The sequence below is a fragment of the Phycodurus eques genome, chromosome 22 (assembly GCF_024500275.1).
Source record: "Phycodurus eques isolate BA_2022a chromosome 22, UOR_Pequ_1.1, whole genome shotgun sequence".
NCBI lineage: Eukaryota > Metazoa > Chordata > Actinopteri > Syngnathiformes > Syngnathidae > Phycodurus > Phycodurus eques.
Window position 1 is genome coordinate 3,609,758 of NC_084546.1, and position 16,641 is coordinate 3,626,398.

The window sequence follows — 16,641 nt, forward strand, 5'->3', positions numbered from 1 at the left end:
ATCTTTTTCTAAGGAGCGGACATTTATGACATGCTGTCCTGAATACTTCTTAATAGACAAACAGAGATGGATGTCTTTATTTTAATTTAGCCATCAAATGTTTTTATTACAGGGCCTGCTTGAATTTGCTTCATTTCTTTATAGGCTAAATAAATCGTCTGTCTGTTTTTGAAAATTCAGCCCCCGTAGGAGGTTTCACTTAGCCACAAGTAATTTGGTAGGCATGTGTATCATGAGTAGACCCACATAAAATTATGGCAGTGGCGGGCATTCTCTCCGTAATTCTTTGAAAATTCAGCCCACGAAGCCAGTTTCACTGAGCAACATGAAATTTGGTATACACGTCTATCATAAGTGGACCCATAAAAAAATTCTCAACAACCCATTCCTGAAAACACATGGAAAGTCTGCCATTTTGCATTGAAGCGGCGTCCTATGGAGGTGTCCTTCAAAAACGATCTACTACTACAGATCCTATGCCAACAAGACAGACGGACAATGCTAAATTGTGAAGAATTGGGATTTTCGTCATTGTATTTGGGCGGGGGCATTGCAGCAAAGTTTGATGAGTCGCTGTAAATAATATATCAGCTCCACAAGGTCAGACCACGAGCAAGCGACCATTCATCATGGCCTCCTGTTACGGATGCCATCACAGGCTTGACACGTTGGGCTTTATAAAAATCCTTACTCGGGATTTGGCAGACACAACAACACAAGTTACCAGGTTACTGTGGTCACATTCAAAAAGGTCAATAGACTTTGGATTCATTCTTTCAAGTCGCCTCATTGACATGCGTTCTTGTGATTTATGAATCCTCATCGGCTATTGAAAGCCCATGACCGATGGAAAATTAGCACCAGAAATGGGCTTCGGTACCATCGTGGAAATAAATTAGCATGATGCCTAAGAGTCCAAGTATATTTTGACAGAGCACATGGCGGTAGCATACACAACATTATCCCATGCGTAAATGGAGCCCCAGGCATCCAGTCATGGGGGTCTAATCACCAGCTGCCCGCCACCCCGAGTCCAGTGTCGTCAGCCCCGTGCCGCGGTGAATAAATGACTTGTTGTGGATGTTGATGATGAAAGATGGTCATCTGGGTTTTCTTTGGAGGTTACTTCTCAGTCCCCCCGGGGTGCCATGAGATGCATTAATATGAGAACATAATTGATTTTAAAGCTACAGAAAACTCTCTTTTTTTATTTCTGTCTATGTTTGTGACACATAAAGTCGTATGGAGGCCTGCTACCATCTAGTGGCTTTGAGAAAGGGCTCACTCGCATGTGGCATCTCTGGATGAGCCTCCAGCGTGGCAACATTTGTGTTTTGCACATCTGCAGCATTTGTTCTATGTGAAGGTTGCACCTATTTTTAGAAGAGGCTGTCATTATCAGCTTAGCAAGGGGTCACACAAGGGCAGACAGGAGCTTGGCTGCAGACGGATGCGAGCGTCCTCATCCATCCTTGTATGAGTTATGAGCTGGGATGCTTCATACGTGTGTGTGTGTGTGTGTGTGTGTGTGTGTGTGTGTGTGTGTGTAAGCGGATATCCAAAGGCTATTGCTGGTGTCGCCGCCATGCTTCGGATGACAAAGGCTGAATGGACGAAAGCCAGCCGACCCATTGAGCGTGCAGACAAGCAAATGTGTGTAATGTATTGTGCCTTCCCAAAGACAAAGTGATGTAGAGGGTAAGTTGTTAAAAATATGCAGCCCAGGCGCTCACCATCTGTGTCTGGGGCCTCACAGCTTAGAAAGTTGCAATTTGGCCTAATAGTGCGGCATTTTTATGATCTCCCTGGTGGTCATTTTAACGCAAAGCTGTACTGGCATCTTCACATCCCGCTGTGGAGGGCTACTCATTTTGCACCATTGAGTTTGGATGCTAAAAAAATGGTTCGTAAGATTTTTGTTTGTTTGTTTTACCTCAATCAAGACAATATCTAAAATTGGACCTGAACCAGAATGATCAAGCTTGCAGGTTGGTAAGCAGTATCGATAATGGAATCAGAATGACAAAATACTTATCAATTCCAACCCCTAAAACGAATAATATACTACTACTAATACTTGTAGCCCCTAGCCACCCCTTAGCGCTGCCACTCGTTGTCATGGTAACGCAAAGTCATACAGGCATATCGGAATTGGTATTTTGACCAAAACAAATCTTGGAACACTTTTAATTTATGGAAAAAATTGGTTACGATGTAAATGTGTGTCATCCTCTTACAAGGGTGTACATAAAACATGATAAACTCCGGTTCAAATGAGGAAAAATCTGTTATTTATTTCCCCTTAGACGCAATGTATAAGAAGCAGTACAAAAGGGATCCTGTGCTAAGTTGAAGTGATTTGAAAAGTGTCCGTCAAACATGAAGGCTAATTCCTACATTTTCCAAGTCAGGACCCCGTCTTTGGAATCATCCTCACTGCGCGGCGCCGCCTGTGTCGAACATCTTCTTGCGGCCCTCCATGCCCGACATAGCCTCCACGTTCTTACGCCAGTCGCCCACCTCGCTCGTGAGCACCTGGGAAGGAAAAAGAGGGAGATCTGCCATGTGAGGCCGCAAGGGATTGTGGGAGTGTATGGAGGGGAGTACCTTGTCCTGTTTGACGTCCTCCTTCTTGACGGACTTGAGGTTGGCACGGAGGTCCATGGAACCCTTGTGCTTGGAGCCCAGGAGGGCTCTCATCATCTCGTCCGCGGACACCCTCACCTTCCTCAGGGCGGGCTTTTTGAATTTGCCCCCCAGGTCCTGCACCTTCAGCTTCAGCTCACGGATCTACAAAACAGGAAATCCAACACTTACAGGCTTAAGCTGTGTTACAAATCACTCCAAAGTCACTCGACAGTGATGCCATGGTACAATCTCAAATCATCTTTCCCCATTGAAATGAATGGAAATGCCATTAATTTGTTCCAGCCCCCCCCCCCCCCCCCAAAAAAAAAAACACCAGCAAAAATGTTTGTAATGTGTTTTTTAATAAGAAAAACAGAACTCTATCGGGTTTCCCTTAGTAAAAACATACAGTCATACCACAATTAAATTGAATTAACAGAATTAAACAGTTTGTGCATCATGATTAATAACTAATTCAATGGGCATCGTGTGTCTGGTGTGCACGCCTTGGCCATTAGGGGGCAATATAATACATACAGACATACTACACATGCACCCTGGAGTTCAGGGTGTACCCTGCCTCTCGCCCAGCTGGGTTAGGCGCCAGCACACCCGTGACCCGAGTGAGGATAAGCGGTTCAGGAAATGGATGCATGGATGGACATACTAGACTACAGAAGACCGCTGCAACCAAGCTACAATAATATGAGTAGTTTTCTGCAAAGGATAAAGAATATATGCCTCTGAGTGTTGTTATATTGTCTGTCTACATGTGTTGCAACCATTAGTGTTCCAAAGTTCTTTCAATGTTTATAACTACTGCGATATCAATGCTATTTTTGTTCGCCCATCTGTGGCATTTTCCATTATGTATGAGCATCATTTATTCTAAATCCACTATATAAAACTATACTGTATGCAGTGATTAGGGAGTAGGGAATCAGCAATCGGATTGAATGTAGAAAGATAGTGAGAAACTCACGTCGATGTTGTGCTTGTTGACTTTGGATTCACAGTCGTATCTCTCCTCGTCCACCACGTCGATTTTCGTGTGCAGCTGCTTGCACAGGTTCTGAGGAGGCAAAAATATTTCAAGACGGTTCTGGGTCTTTTATTGCCCTTTGACGTACCTGCAGCTCGTCCAGCGACAACCCAGACAGCTGCAGAGCAGGCAGCTTCTCCTCCAGGTAGCGCACTTTCTCCTCCTCCCTCTCCTGCCTCTCGTTCTCCAGATCCTCGCAGGCTCTCGTCAGCAGGAGCATCTGATTGGACGAAAGGGAATGTCAATCAAAAGGGATGACGTCCCGATGCTTTCGTGTCAAGAGTGACTCACCTTTAAGGAGAGCTTGCGGGAAGCCGTGATCTTTGACTTCGGCTGTAGAAAAGTTATTTTGTCAGTGTAAAAAAAATAATAATAATTTTTACCTTAAATGTATTTTAAATAACTTGGCAAGAGGCCAGTTCTGCCAAAGATGCTACAAAAAAAAAAAATTATTTAAATAAATGTGCTTCTCATGTCTGCGTGGGTTTTCTCCGGGCACTCCGGTTTCCTCCCACATCCCAAAAACATGCCTGGTTGGTTAATTGACGACTCTAAAATTGCGAATGGTTGTTTGTTTGTATGTGCGCTGCGATTGGCTGGCAACCAGTTCAGGGTGTACCCCGCCTCCTGCCCGATGATAGCTGGAATAGGCTCCAGCACGCCCGCGACCCTTGCTAGGAGAAGCGGCTCAGAAAATGGATGGATGGATGGGAAATAAGTAATAAGATAAATAAAATAAAAATAAATAAAACAAATAAAAACTAATTAATTATAAATAATAATATTAATATATTGCAAAACATTATGATAAAAATAGATAGTCTTACCGAGGAAAAATACACAAAAGTCTAAAAATAACATTAAAAAAAATAAACCATGGTTAAAAGGAGTCTTTTTACAAAAGATAAAAAATAAAATATTTAATTAATTTTTAAAAATTCCTAAAATACACAAAACGCCGAAATAAATACAAATTTAAATTATGATTAGGGCTTTTTTCCCATGGGTCCTGACTGGAAAGCAAGACCATTTTGAAGAAGAAAGAAAAAAAAAAAAAAAAAAAAAAAAAAAAGGTACCATGTCATTATTTCTGCGCCTCTCTCAGATCAAAAATACACAAAATTCAGCAAAATAAAACAAAATAAAAGTAATACTTACAATAAATCCAATTAATTGAAAGGTATTAAGTTACTTCTGTGTCAAAAATGCAAAATGTTCACATTCGTAGACTTCAAAAAGCACTTCTGACAAAAATGCATGATAAAAAAATCCCTAAATTCTAAGTATTTATGGCTCAACACATCGATGGACTAGACCAAATCATCACAACCTTTAGCCACTTTCTGTCACTTTTTACTTCCCTTTGTAGCTAATCATCATTTCCAACAACAGTGCATGTCATATATGGCCAAACCACACACGCTCAACTGTGAGTTGATGGGCATGTGAAAAGATAAAAGTTATATTAATAGGATGAACGCTCACGTGGATGCTGATAACAACGGGGATGGGGGTTGTGGAGGGAGGGGGGGGGACAGATAAGCTCGAGCCGGTTATTAGGTGTACACTTGCAGCAAGGACGGCATGTCCCCTTTCCCCAACATGGAGGATTAGCGGTGTGTGAATACTCACCTTATCCCACTTGGCGTTCATCGCTGTCGTTCTGCTCTGCATCTGCAACAAACAGCGAGACGTGGCGTGACACATCATGGATGAGGCAACCATGATTCGGTTGATATGAAAGATGTACAGTGGAAAGTGCACAAGCAGAAATAAATGGGGATTATGGCATTGGTTATTATGAAACACTACTTTTAAAAAGTTCATTCCAGCCAAACTGAGATTTAGATTTTCTTTGAATATCTTCAACTGCTTGACCAACAGCATATGGATTTCTTTTTTTAGCATGTTTCAGAAACAAAACTTGCCGTGGCCCCACGCTTCCTTCCATTTTTTTCTCTATGTGATCCTCAGTAGGCATCCCTAAAATACAGCATTACTCACACAAAATTCCAACAAGATGAAAAGCAAGAGCACTTACCTTACCTGGAGTGCCTTTGGAGTGCTCTTGGAGTCGAACAGTCCGCAACAATGGACCGCCTCGGACAATCGGTGGCTTTATACCAGTCTAGCGGACGGCGAGATCCAGCGTCTGGTCCACCAAGAATGTGCTGGCACCGGCCCAGGAGTGACATCTGACCTTCCCTGACACGGCCACCAGAGGGGGAATAAAGTGTAAGAATAAGTCATGATGAGCCTCGGCTACTGCAGAACACCCAGTTGACACATTTTTGGCTCTTGTTTATGAAAATAAGGGCAGAACAAAGAGTAGAAGATCAGCAAATACGGGAAGGATGATCTAGCTATCTGTCTATCCCTCCATCCTGAGTGTTCTGTCATTGCTCTTCAGTGATCCTAAGCAGGTGGGCGCGCTATTCCTGATGCAACCCAACTCCGCATACGCACACACTCAGAAAGAGCAGATGATGTCACAACTTTCTTGTCATTGTGTGCCATTGTTTTTATGCCTTGTGTGTTTTAATGGCAAACACTGGTCACAAATCGAACTTAACGCCATTAAAAACACCCAAATGTGTCAAAGGAATGAATAAATGCTGAGTTTGGTTTTGAAAATGGATTAATTGACAATGTAACAAATAAACATCACCGATAAGAATGAAGGGAAACCAAGTTGTCCATCCAGAAAAGCTCGAAAGAGGCGTTAACGTGTCGTACCCAAACTGACCAAAAGATGGCGGCAGAAAATGTTTTTAACTATCTCCCAATGCGTGAGTCACATTAACGATGACAAAACTGGAAGTTAAACCGGAAAATTCACAATAAAACGTCCTTTGTGCTCTTCGGTTCAAATACCATGTTTACTTTTTTTTAAAAAAAATTTATTATTATTTTTTTTTTTACACCGCTCATCTTTATCCCATATATGTTCAACCAACTTCTGACAAAGCAGGTGAAAACATTTCCTGCCAGCACAGGTAAATGGCGGAATGGGACGAGGACAACTTTAAGCCTCTATGATGTCTTTTGTTTAACACAAGATGCCAATATTCGATGTTTAGCGTTAACATATATCATATCATATTTCTATAAATAAATACATGTATTTAACTTTTGTCCGAAGAGACAACAATTTTTGGACAAGTTCGGCCTATAAATTCGTGACAACATAAGTAAACTTACCTAGTTTAAAAAATGTCTTTATTTATTTATTTTGGGGGCTATAACTTTCCTTAATTACCCTCCTGTAATTATACACACAGCAACAAATTGATTTTTGTACAAACAAAAAAAAATCAACAAAAAATTCGAGCTGAAGCTAGCTAAAAAGTAGCTTGTTGTTAGCTAGTCATTTTACCTTGCTAGCTAGTTAGAGCGAAGAAATGGACGTTTTGGGCTATTATTTTAATTTTAATTTTTTTTTTTACTCTGAAGGTTACATTTCCGTTCTTTCCCTCACGGTTTCTGGTGAGTTTGGCACCCCTCCATTGGCGAGAGAACCGCTTTTGTTCCCGAGGAGGGGGTGTAGACAGGAGGACAAAAAAAGAAAGGGGGGGGGGGGGGGGAGCGCTACAGTCCAGTTGCCCCCGCGGAGGCCCCAGGAGAGGCGGCGAAACGAGTGAGGGAGCCACGCCGGGAAGGAGCACCTCGTTTGCGGGCGGGGATGTTGCGGGACACCCGGCGAGGGAGAGACGGCAGACGGGCTTGTCTGCTGCGACGATGGTGAAGGCGAAGCCCGCATACGCCTCGAAAATGACGCGCTTCACCATTTAAGCCGAACCGCCATAAATCAAAACCGGTCCGGTGAGACGAGCGGTATACCCTACCTGACCTTGCCCGGCCCCCCCTGGCAGCCACACTCCGCGTCGCGCGTGTGCGGCATGAGGCGGCTGCTCCGCTTCGGCGCTCCTCTCTTTTAAGGGCGACAGGCAGTCGGCGAGGAGAGGTGAAGGTGAGGGAGGATGTTGATGCGGTGCTACCGGGCCAAGCTGTCGGCGTGGGCCGCCGTGTGCGTGCTGGTGCTGTGCTGGTTCTACGTGTTCCCTGTGTACCGGGTGCCACGGGACGAGGACATCGTGGAAGAGGTGCTGAGGCAGCAGGGCCACGCGTGGAAGAGGAACCAGACTGGAATCGACCTTTACAGGTACACATACACACACACACACACACACACACACACAATCCCTCTGTGGTACTTTCACTCTAATTGCGTCGATAAATTCCATCACTCCAGTCCAGATAATTAACAGTGGCAAATCCGATTATGATCATGACAATAATAGAGCGGAGTGTCAAACCTCAGCAATACTGTACAAATAGATGTACCTATTATGGCAAGGGAGAACAATCAAGCATACCTGCACCAAGGCCAAGCAACAGAAGAAAATTCTGGCGATGTGAGCAAAAGTGTCAACAACAAAAAAACATGAGTCTGCATGTTTTCCCAATTAAACCTCAGAAACACATCAGATTTTGACTAATTACAATTTTCTTATTGTCCAAAATCCTTCGAATTCCCATGATGAGAGACTGAAATCAAGGGATGACAATTACCCCCCCCCCCCCTCCCCCAAATACATGAAGTTCAAGAACTCACTCACTAACATTATGTACTTGTTATATTACTAGCAGTGTAAAATACAACTAAATTCTAGAATGCAGATATCCACCAATAAAATAAACTGCATAAATTAATAAATTTGCATTTCTACCAAATCAAGTACATAACTTGTTTTGTTCAAAAACCTACTCAAGTTTTATGCCTACAGGGTTAATGTGGGGACAGAGCGCCAAGCAAAAAATAAAATGAAAATAATTACAAAAATGCATCCACCCCTCCACAAACCCCCCTGAAATACTATTAATAACAACAAATGACTTTTTGTATAAAAGCTCATTAATTTCAAGACTGGCAAGCTACAAAAATAAATGTCAATTGAGTTTTTAGCTGGTTAGCTTACCTATCATTCCTAACCTTTGCTTTTTGTACAAAAACCTACTAAATTCGAGACCGGCAAGCTAAAAAAAAGAAATGTAGAATGAGTTGTTAGCTGGTCAGCTTACCTAGGTGGCCAAACGCTTTTTGTACAAAAACCTTTGAGACAGGCAAGATAAAAAAAAAAAATAAACATTGCGTGCATTGTTAACTTATCTAGCTTACCTAACCCTTACATTTTGTACAAAAACCTAGTAAATTTCAGATCGACAAGCTAAAAAAAATAAATGTTGAGTGAGTTGTTAGCTAGTAAGTGTAGGAACCTGTGTTTTAAAATCTCCTAACTTCCGTGGTTCCAAGCGTGCTCGTTTTCGTGAAAGAACTTCGTTCACAACAATGTATAAAAAACAACCAATTTATTCCTGACAGAGGAGTCTATACATTTTGCAGAGCTCTGGGTTCGTAACTACCCTATCTTATCCTTAGCAGATACCGTGGTCGAACAAAACTATCTGACTCTCCCCCAGACTTATACAATGTTTCAAACAGGCCGGTGTGGAATCGCTGTCGTCTGATTGGTCCGTAATCTGACGTCATCGTTGTTCGGCCAAATGATGACTATCTGATCTGGGTCCAGACGTCGCCTGCATTCAATGTTTATAGTGGCTCCCCGCAGTTCCTTTCTTCTTTGCCATCTGTCTCCAAATACCCGCTGATGGGGGCCACATACCCCCCGATGGGGGCCTTCCTGCAATATACTCCTATACTCCAATACACATTCTCTTCCAAACTAGTTAGAGTTACATATTAGAATATAAAGTATTCTATATTCCCTTCATAAGCTTACCAAACCCTTAATGTTTGCATAAAAACCTACTAAATTCGAGACTGGCAAGCTAAAAAAAAACTACATTTCGAGTGAGTTGTTAGCTGGGTAGCTTACTGAGCTTACCTTACCTAAATATCATATGATGTTGTTCTGTTTTTTTTTTTTTTTTTTTTTTTTTGTTTTTTTAAATGTGCCTTTTTATTTCTGTGAATACGACATTTAGCACAGCTTTAATATGACACAAACGCTTCGGTTTGATGGAAAGATCATTTGCTCTTCCCAGGAAGCTGCTGAGCGACTGCTGCGACCCCCAGCGTCTGTTCGCACTGACCAAGGAGAATGCGCCAGTGGGCAAGGTGCTGTGGTACGACGGCGAGTTGTACCACTCGCACACGGTCAACAATGAGACCCACTCGCTGTTGGTGCAGGTGAGCAAAGACTAGCTTGAGGTTTCTTTTTTTTTTTTTTCTCTCTCCGCAGTCAGCACAATATGATGCCGCTGTGGGTTTATGACTTGGCTAATGTGTGTGTGTGGGGGGGGGCACGGGTAGATTGCAGCCGATAATATGAGATGCGCACATCAACGAGCTTTTACTTTCACTCACACAGGAAATACAGTAGAAACACAAGCTCTTCCCTCTATTTACCCTCCATTGTGTTTTCATACACGATTGGAGAAAAGGTCCCAAGGGTTGTTGTTGTTGTTTTTTTTTTTGTTTTTTTGTAACCAAATAACACTCATTTGTTCCACAACAGAGGTGTTTTGGGCTCGCTCCAATAATCCAGATGATCACCGAGGCCTTGGCGCACCGCATTAATATCCTGCTTAAGGGGAAAAGGGGGGATGAGATGAATATCTGACCCTAATTTGCAGGCGTGAGCTGTGCATGCTCATTCATGAAGGGGGAGGTGAATAGAGATACGCATAATAGAGGCAGAGTGGCCACGAGGTAATGCTTGGAGCTTTTGAAGGGTTTTAGGAGGAAATTATACAAAAAATAGCAGTGTTTTAAGTTCAAACTGCGCTAATTTCCATAAATTTCACAGCGCTTCACTTTTCCATGGCAAAGGCTGTGAAAACGCTTCTGGATGTGGTTTCTTAATTCCCCGCATTTGACATGCTAAGTGTTGACATGCTCATATAATACATTGTACAAAAACAATAATACGCAGTTACTTTTTGTTTTTGTCCCAAAAAGTATTAGTCTTATGACAAGAGGCTTAACTAGAGCACAGAACTCAGAACAGATCACCCCAAAATGTCAGTTCCTTATGTTTTGTACCAAGTCCTACTTGATACTGCTGTGTTTCACAGATAAAAATGTTTAACAGCACAACTGGAAGCGGGTTTAGCATCAAAAGTAGCGAGCTGAGATTGTGACTACTGGGCATCACCACCAATATGTACTCTGCGTTCGGTTTGGAATGTAAAAGGACAGGTAAAGTCAGAAATTCTTTGCTAATTAAATTGCACAACCCGCTGTTGTGTTGGAGTGTCAATTACAAGGCATACAGTATTGTAGCTTTTCGCTTCATAAAAATAACTTTCAAAAATGAGTTACTTCTTTGAGGGATGTCACATTTCACCAGGGCCGTGAATACCTCATTTGCATAACTCTCGGTTCTCCCTTGCGCTTTTTTTCTGCTTTTCAGCGTGATTCGCCGACGTGTGTCTATTTTTAGCGCATCATTTACAAGCCTGTTTTGTCACATTGGGTTGCACACACACACACACACACACTTATTGCATGTGGTTATTAGCAAGGGAATGTAAGCAACTGGACTGGTTGGTTCACACAGCGAATGTACGGTATTCATGTAACTGGATCCTTATATCACCTTAATATATATATAACCTGTTATCCCCATTGAAATGAAATGAAATTCCAAAATTAGCACTGTGTTGTCTAAAATCACAATAAAAGAAAATGCTTTTATCAAGTGTAATTACGCTATGTATGGTAGTATTTTCGTGTGTGCCTTTAAGGGGCGTGGCCTAGTGAGGAACATCAGGAGATGGAGTTGGTTTGTTTGCGTGTGGGCATCTGCGTGTGAGTAGTGGCCTCCAGCAGCTCCTTGCGAGTGTGCTCATTTTGTACTTGTGTATTCGAGGTACTGTAGTACATTTGTGACTGTGGCTCTCCTTGCCCACATGAGAGGGCATTACACTACTTTAACTGCTAAAAATGAAATTCACTTCACTCGAGTAAAAAAAAAAAAAAAAAAAAAAGTTAAAGTATAGTACATGAAGTAAACCAGTACATTTTGGAGCATATGCAGGAATTTCCACCACTGTAAAATGCATTGCTGCCACCTACAGGACTGGAACATTATTGACTTAATATTGTTCAATTTTACACCTTTTAAAACAAAAATGCAATAGAACAGCTATAATTTCCTGATTTGTTTATGTTATGCTATGATGTTAAGCTCGTCGTGAGGCTTGGTGTTATTTTGGCGGAGGTCTGTCTTTTTAATATTGTATTGAAAACAGGATTTAAAAAAATGTCCCATTTAAGAGACTGACGCATGACTGCTTTTTGATGATGTTGCGTCATAAACGTTCAAAGAAAATGAACACATACATACGTCATCATTGCACTACAAGAAGGACGTGTGTGTGTGTGTGTGTGTGTGTGCTTGTGCGTGAAAAGAACAAGAGGACAATTGACGAAAATAAGTCAGCAACTAAAAGTAGCTGATAATTGTCCAACACCAGAACCTCCCCTGTCTCCTCCATATTAATAACATTTCCTGATTGAAACCAGATGAGGAGAGTGCATTTTTTTCCAGAGGGATTTATACTGGAGGCAGCGAGATGAAGATGCTCCTTCTTGCCATCATTCCTTTGCCTTGAATCTTCTAGAATGCCGTGTAGGACTATTTGCAGAAAAAAAATGTGTTTAATTTGCCTAAAATACTCCATAAATGAAAGAAAATAAACATTCTGATCATACTGCAACAATTAATGAGTTGCTAGTTTCAAGTATAGCCATCAAATAACCATCCAAAAGCCATCTAATATAATAGCAGGATCTTCATGTGTATATGGAGGTCTTCCTGGTGGTCTTCATCGCTGTTATTTGAAGTATTTCTCAAACGTATTTGCATTTATTTATTTTTTCAATAACTCTCTTCCAGGCCGACCGTCTGCCGCTCCCCCTCAAGAAGTGCGCTGTGGTGGGCAACGGCGGTATCCTCAGGCACAGCCAGTGCGGCCGCGACATCGACCAGGCCAATTTTGTCATGAGGTGACCTTCGCCGCTAACCGCCTTCCGAGCCGTTTGCTTCGCGTGAGACCTTGACAGTAGAGAAAGTCCGGTTTGACTCGCTGCAGCGCTTATTTGAATGAGCCGAAGCTCACAGGGGTTACTTTACGTAGCCGTACAAAAAAATTGCATCATTAATTAAAACCACTGATCGAATCTCATTACAATTTGTACAGTATGTGTAGCTACACTCGTCGTGGATTCACATAACATGCCTGTTAAGTGATTTTAAGTCAAATTTTAATCAAAACGCCAGAGCAGATTCACCTGGCTGAAACATACCAAGGAAGTCGCGTTGAGTCGTACATGCCAGATGCATCCGCACGCGTGCGAATGGTTAGAATAGAACCATGCATGACTCAATTCGAGCCAGCAAAAACCGCCCCTCCAACAAGTTGTGCATGTTTGACGACTTGGCGCTTATTTGCGTGACTCACCCAAACCAGTCGTGGCACTTGTTCAGCCTCCAATAATGTCACGCAACGTCAGGAAGTGCATTTTAACTTTTTTTTATGCAGGTGTAACCTCCCGCCGCTGTCCAGGGAATACGTGGAAGACGTTGGCACCAAAACACACCTGGTGACAGCCAACCCCAGCATCATTGAGAAGAGGTGAGCGCACGTCAGTTCTTATGTAGTACACTGTTCTTTTTTAATTGGGAAAAATTGCTGTCTACAGTATTGAACCTTATAAAATCAACAGTGATAACATAATAGAATGTAAAGAATTAAACAGTTTGTGCATCATGATTTCATGCTTCAATGCCTATTGATATTGTTCTCCTTCTGGTGTGTGCCCCATGGCCACCAGTGGCAGTATAATACAGATGGACAAAATACACGCAGAAGAATTTCACAACGAAGTGATTCGGTAAACTGCAAGAATTTGATTTTGACTTTTGCAGAGGATAGAAGAATATATGCCTGTTGGTATTATGTTGTTTGTGTATATAGCCATTGCTGAAACGGTTTTAAGTACCGTAACATGCCATGCTAGTTTTGGGTGCAGGCTTCTGAGTGGCTAAATATTATTTTGTGCCATTCAAAATTTAAGTTTCGTTCCAGAATGTCATGACAGCAGGTTGCGCAAGTGTACCTAATGAAGTGTCCTCTCAGATTCCAGAACCTGCTGTGGTCCCGAAAGCCCTTCGTGGACAGCATGAAGACATACGGCTCCAGCTTCTTGTACATGCCCGCGTTCTCCATGCGTCCCGGCACCGACCCATCCCTGCGTGCCTCCTACGCGCTGGCCGACTCCTCGTCCAACCTCACCATGCTCTTTGCCAACCCCGTCTTCCTGCGCAGCGTGGGCCAGTTCTGGAGGGCGCGCGGCGTCCACGCCCGCCGCCTCTCCACGGGCCTCTTCATAGTCAGCCTGGCGCTGGGCGTGTGCGACGAGGTAAGCGTCTACGGCTTTTGGCCCTTCTCCTCGGACCTGGCCGAGCGGCCCATCAGCCACCACTACTACGACAACATGCCGCCCTTCCGCTGGTTCCATGCCATGCCCGAGGAGTTCGTGCAGCTGTGGGAGCTGCACAAGAGCGGCACCCTGCGCGTGAATCTGGGACGCTGCAGTTAAGTGGCTCCGCTCCCTACGTCAAATGTTCACGCTGCTTCCTTGGGACCAGCGAGAGGTGGGTGTGTCGTTAATGGATCTTCCTGACATACGGGTTCGACACGGCCTTTATCGAATTCCTGATTCTCCGGCAGAAGGCGAGGAGGAGGAGGCGCTTCGGGAATCGCGAACACCCCGGATGACTGTTGGGGTGAGGCGTGTGGGTGGCGTGAAAACTTGAACCGCATGGAAGGATTTTCCCTGCCTGGCAGCGAGGTGGCCTATCGACAGACGTTTGAGCATTTATTCAATAGCCTACACTGAAAAAAAGTACTTCATTTTTGGTTGACACAAACACACAATTAAAATGTGGTAAACGGACGTAAATTTCCCCTGTTTTCCTCGAAAATAAATTATATACTGTATGTTAGTTTAACACTTTTCAATAATGTGCAACCGATGAACATGATCAAATTAATTACTAGTACGCCCATGTAAGACAGTTCAGTACACTCGTAGAATGAATATCCCTTACTCGGGACCCTTTTTTACTCCTGTGTGACATTTCTTCACATCTTTACAGTGACTTTTTTCCACTTCCACTAGTGACATTTTTTTCGGGCCATTACCGGCCTAATTTGAAGGTGTTGGGTACATATATTAGGCAAAAAAAAATATCTGGCATGAAGTCCTCCTTGCCACTAGTTGGCGCTACGCTGCGGCAGTTGGACACATCGGCAAATGTGCGTAATGTGAGTCAAATGGAAAGAAAGGTCTTTGTCCAAAACTATCTGTCCACCAGATTTTGTAATGTCACTCTCGTACTCGTAGCAAGCAGTTGTCAACTAGTGCACTAATCACATGTTGTTTTACTACCGCACGCTGGTCACTCTACTAGTGTGCAGAAATGTCACACAATAGTGGAAAAAAAGCTACAAGTAAGAGAGTTGTTCTACTTACTAATGTGCTTAATTGTCTTACTAGTGAGGACGAAGAGTGTACTTGTACATGGACAATTGCATGTACTCGTAGAATATTGAATGAATTGTTTGTCTACATGTACGCTGTGTAACAAGCCCTATAGAAAACTGTTTTTTCCCTGCAATTATTGTTTGGTTTTGCCCAGGTGCCATATTTATTGGCTTTATGCGGGACCATTAGACAATCAAAAGAAAAATGGGGAAATGTGCTGTCGTTCTTGCTCAGGGTCCATGACGACGCACCACTTCCGCGCACACGGCGAAGACTTTTAACCACAAGCAGTGTTCGTTTCTGTTTCATGTATAAATTACACATTCATTTAATGCACTTTTATTTTTCACTACTGCATTTTTTTTTTTTTTTTAAATACAAATGGGATTTTGTGCACAAGAGCCAAATAAAGGTGTCAGAGTAGCATGCAGATAGAAGAGTGCACTTGATAGAACTGCTGATTTGTTGTTTGTTTTTGTACAAGATTGTGCCATACTCTCAAACAGTAAGTTTTCCTTTATCATATCTTGGTCAAGAGGAAGGTTGAGTGCCTTTTTTTATTCGATGTGAATGAATTCAAGCATCCTTTGAAGGTTTCTGGGTGCTGTTTATCAGCCTGATGATGTGATCTGTGTTAACTTACTAAAGCGGACAAAATGTAAAAGTACCTGAAACCTAGTGGCATCATGTGACTTGCTGCATTGGTTAATGAAGCAGTTTTTTTTTCTTCTAATATGTATTCATTCCATCTTATTTGTTACTGAGAGGACTGTTTAGATTTGAAGGAAAATAAGATGTGATTTTCCGCTTTGTATATAGAATAAAGTTTCATTTTGTAGCTGATCCCAGTCTGTGACTGCTTCTTGTCGCATATGTTACTCTGTCAGTTCATGTTTATGACAATTTAATAGTTTTCTTTTAAAATAATAAAAATGTCTCACGTTGGGCGATATGTTATCTGTCTACATGTGTTGCTGTCCGATTTGTATTGAAATGTCGATCGGTCGAAGGGTTTTAACGCCACGACACAGATGCTATTTGTTTGTTAAATTAAGAAGCTGCCCGCTTTCCAGAGCCAGCATGTAGATTCAATGAATATGGCTCATCTTATGACACAGGAAGCAAAGGCACGAGCACAAAGGCGCCACTTTCATCCATTTCCTGTTGGCGGCCTAGCATCCGCGCTGCCATCACGCTGCAGCATGTGTGTGGTATTTGGTCACATGTTTGAACCCTGTTGAGCAACTATCTTTTGTTAAAAGTGATTCATGTCTCAAGCTTGGGAATGAATTTAAACGGAGAAACCCATGGACATGGCAACACTCGTGGCAGATAAAGGAGTGTTGACTGTGGGAGGATTTGTAGTCAAATGGTATTCAAATGAGAATTGCTG

At 42.6% G+C, this 16,641-nt stretch overlaps 2 protein-coding genes across 4 annotated transcripts; one reads left to right on the plus strand and one right to left on the minus strand.

The window, feature by feature from the left end:
- Positions 1 to 2,268: 2,268 nt before the first annotated feature.
- Positions 2,269 to 7,844, minus strand: LOC133396987 (troponin I, slow skeletal muscle-like). Of its 2 annotated transcripts, none has more exons than XM_061667343.1 (8): positions 7,516 to 7,844; positions 5,717 to 5,875; positions 5,303 to 5,344; positions 3,962 to 4,003; positions 3,759 to 3,890; positions 3,611 to 3,700; positions 2,608 to 2,790; positions 2,269 to 2,535 (listed from the first exon to the last, which is right to left on the minus strand). In XM_061667343.1, exons 3-8 carry the CDS (start codon positions 5,342 to 5,344, stop codon positions 2,434 to 2,436), a joined length of 591 nt encoding a protein of 196 aa, XP_061523327.1. In that variant the 5' UTR covers positions 5,717 to 5,875; positions 7,516 to 7,844; the 3' UTR covers positions 2,269 to 2,433. The 2 variants fall into 2 exon arrangements, with proteins under 2 accessions (XP_061523327.1, XP_061523325.1); XM_061667341.1 differs by having other exon boundaries at positions 5,712 to 5,875; positions 7,516 to 7,843.
- Positions 7,133 to 16,091, plus strand: st8sia1 (ST8 alpha-N-acetyl-neuraminide alpha-2,8-sialyltransferase 1). 2 transcript variants are annotated; one of them, XM_061667340.1, is made up of 6 exons: positions 7,133 to 7,832; positions 9,737 to 9,881; positions 12,595 to 12,704; positions 13,241 to 13,333; positions 13,838 to 14,355; positions 14,435 to 16,091. In XM_061667340.1, exons 1-5 carry the CDS (start codon positions 7,651 to 7,653, stop codon positions 14,298 to 14,300), a joined length of 993 nt encoding a protein of 330 aa, XP_061523324.1. In that variant the 5' UTR covers positions 7,133 to 7,650; the 3' UTR covers positions 14,301 to 14,355; positions 14,435 to 16,091. The 2 variants fall into 2 exon arrangements, with proteins under 2 accessions (XP_061523324.1, XP_061523323.1); XM_061667339.1 differs by having other exon boundaries at positions 7,134 to 7,832; positions 14,432 to 16,091.
- Positions 16,092 to 16,641: the final 550 nt, after the last annotated feature.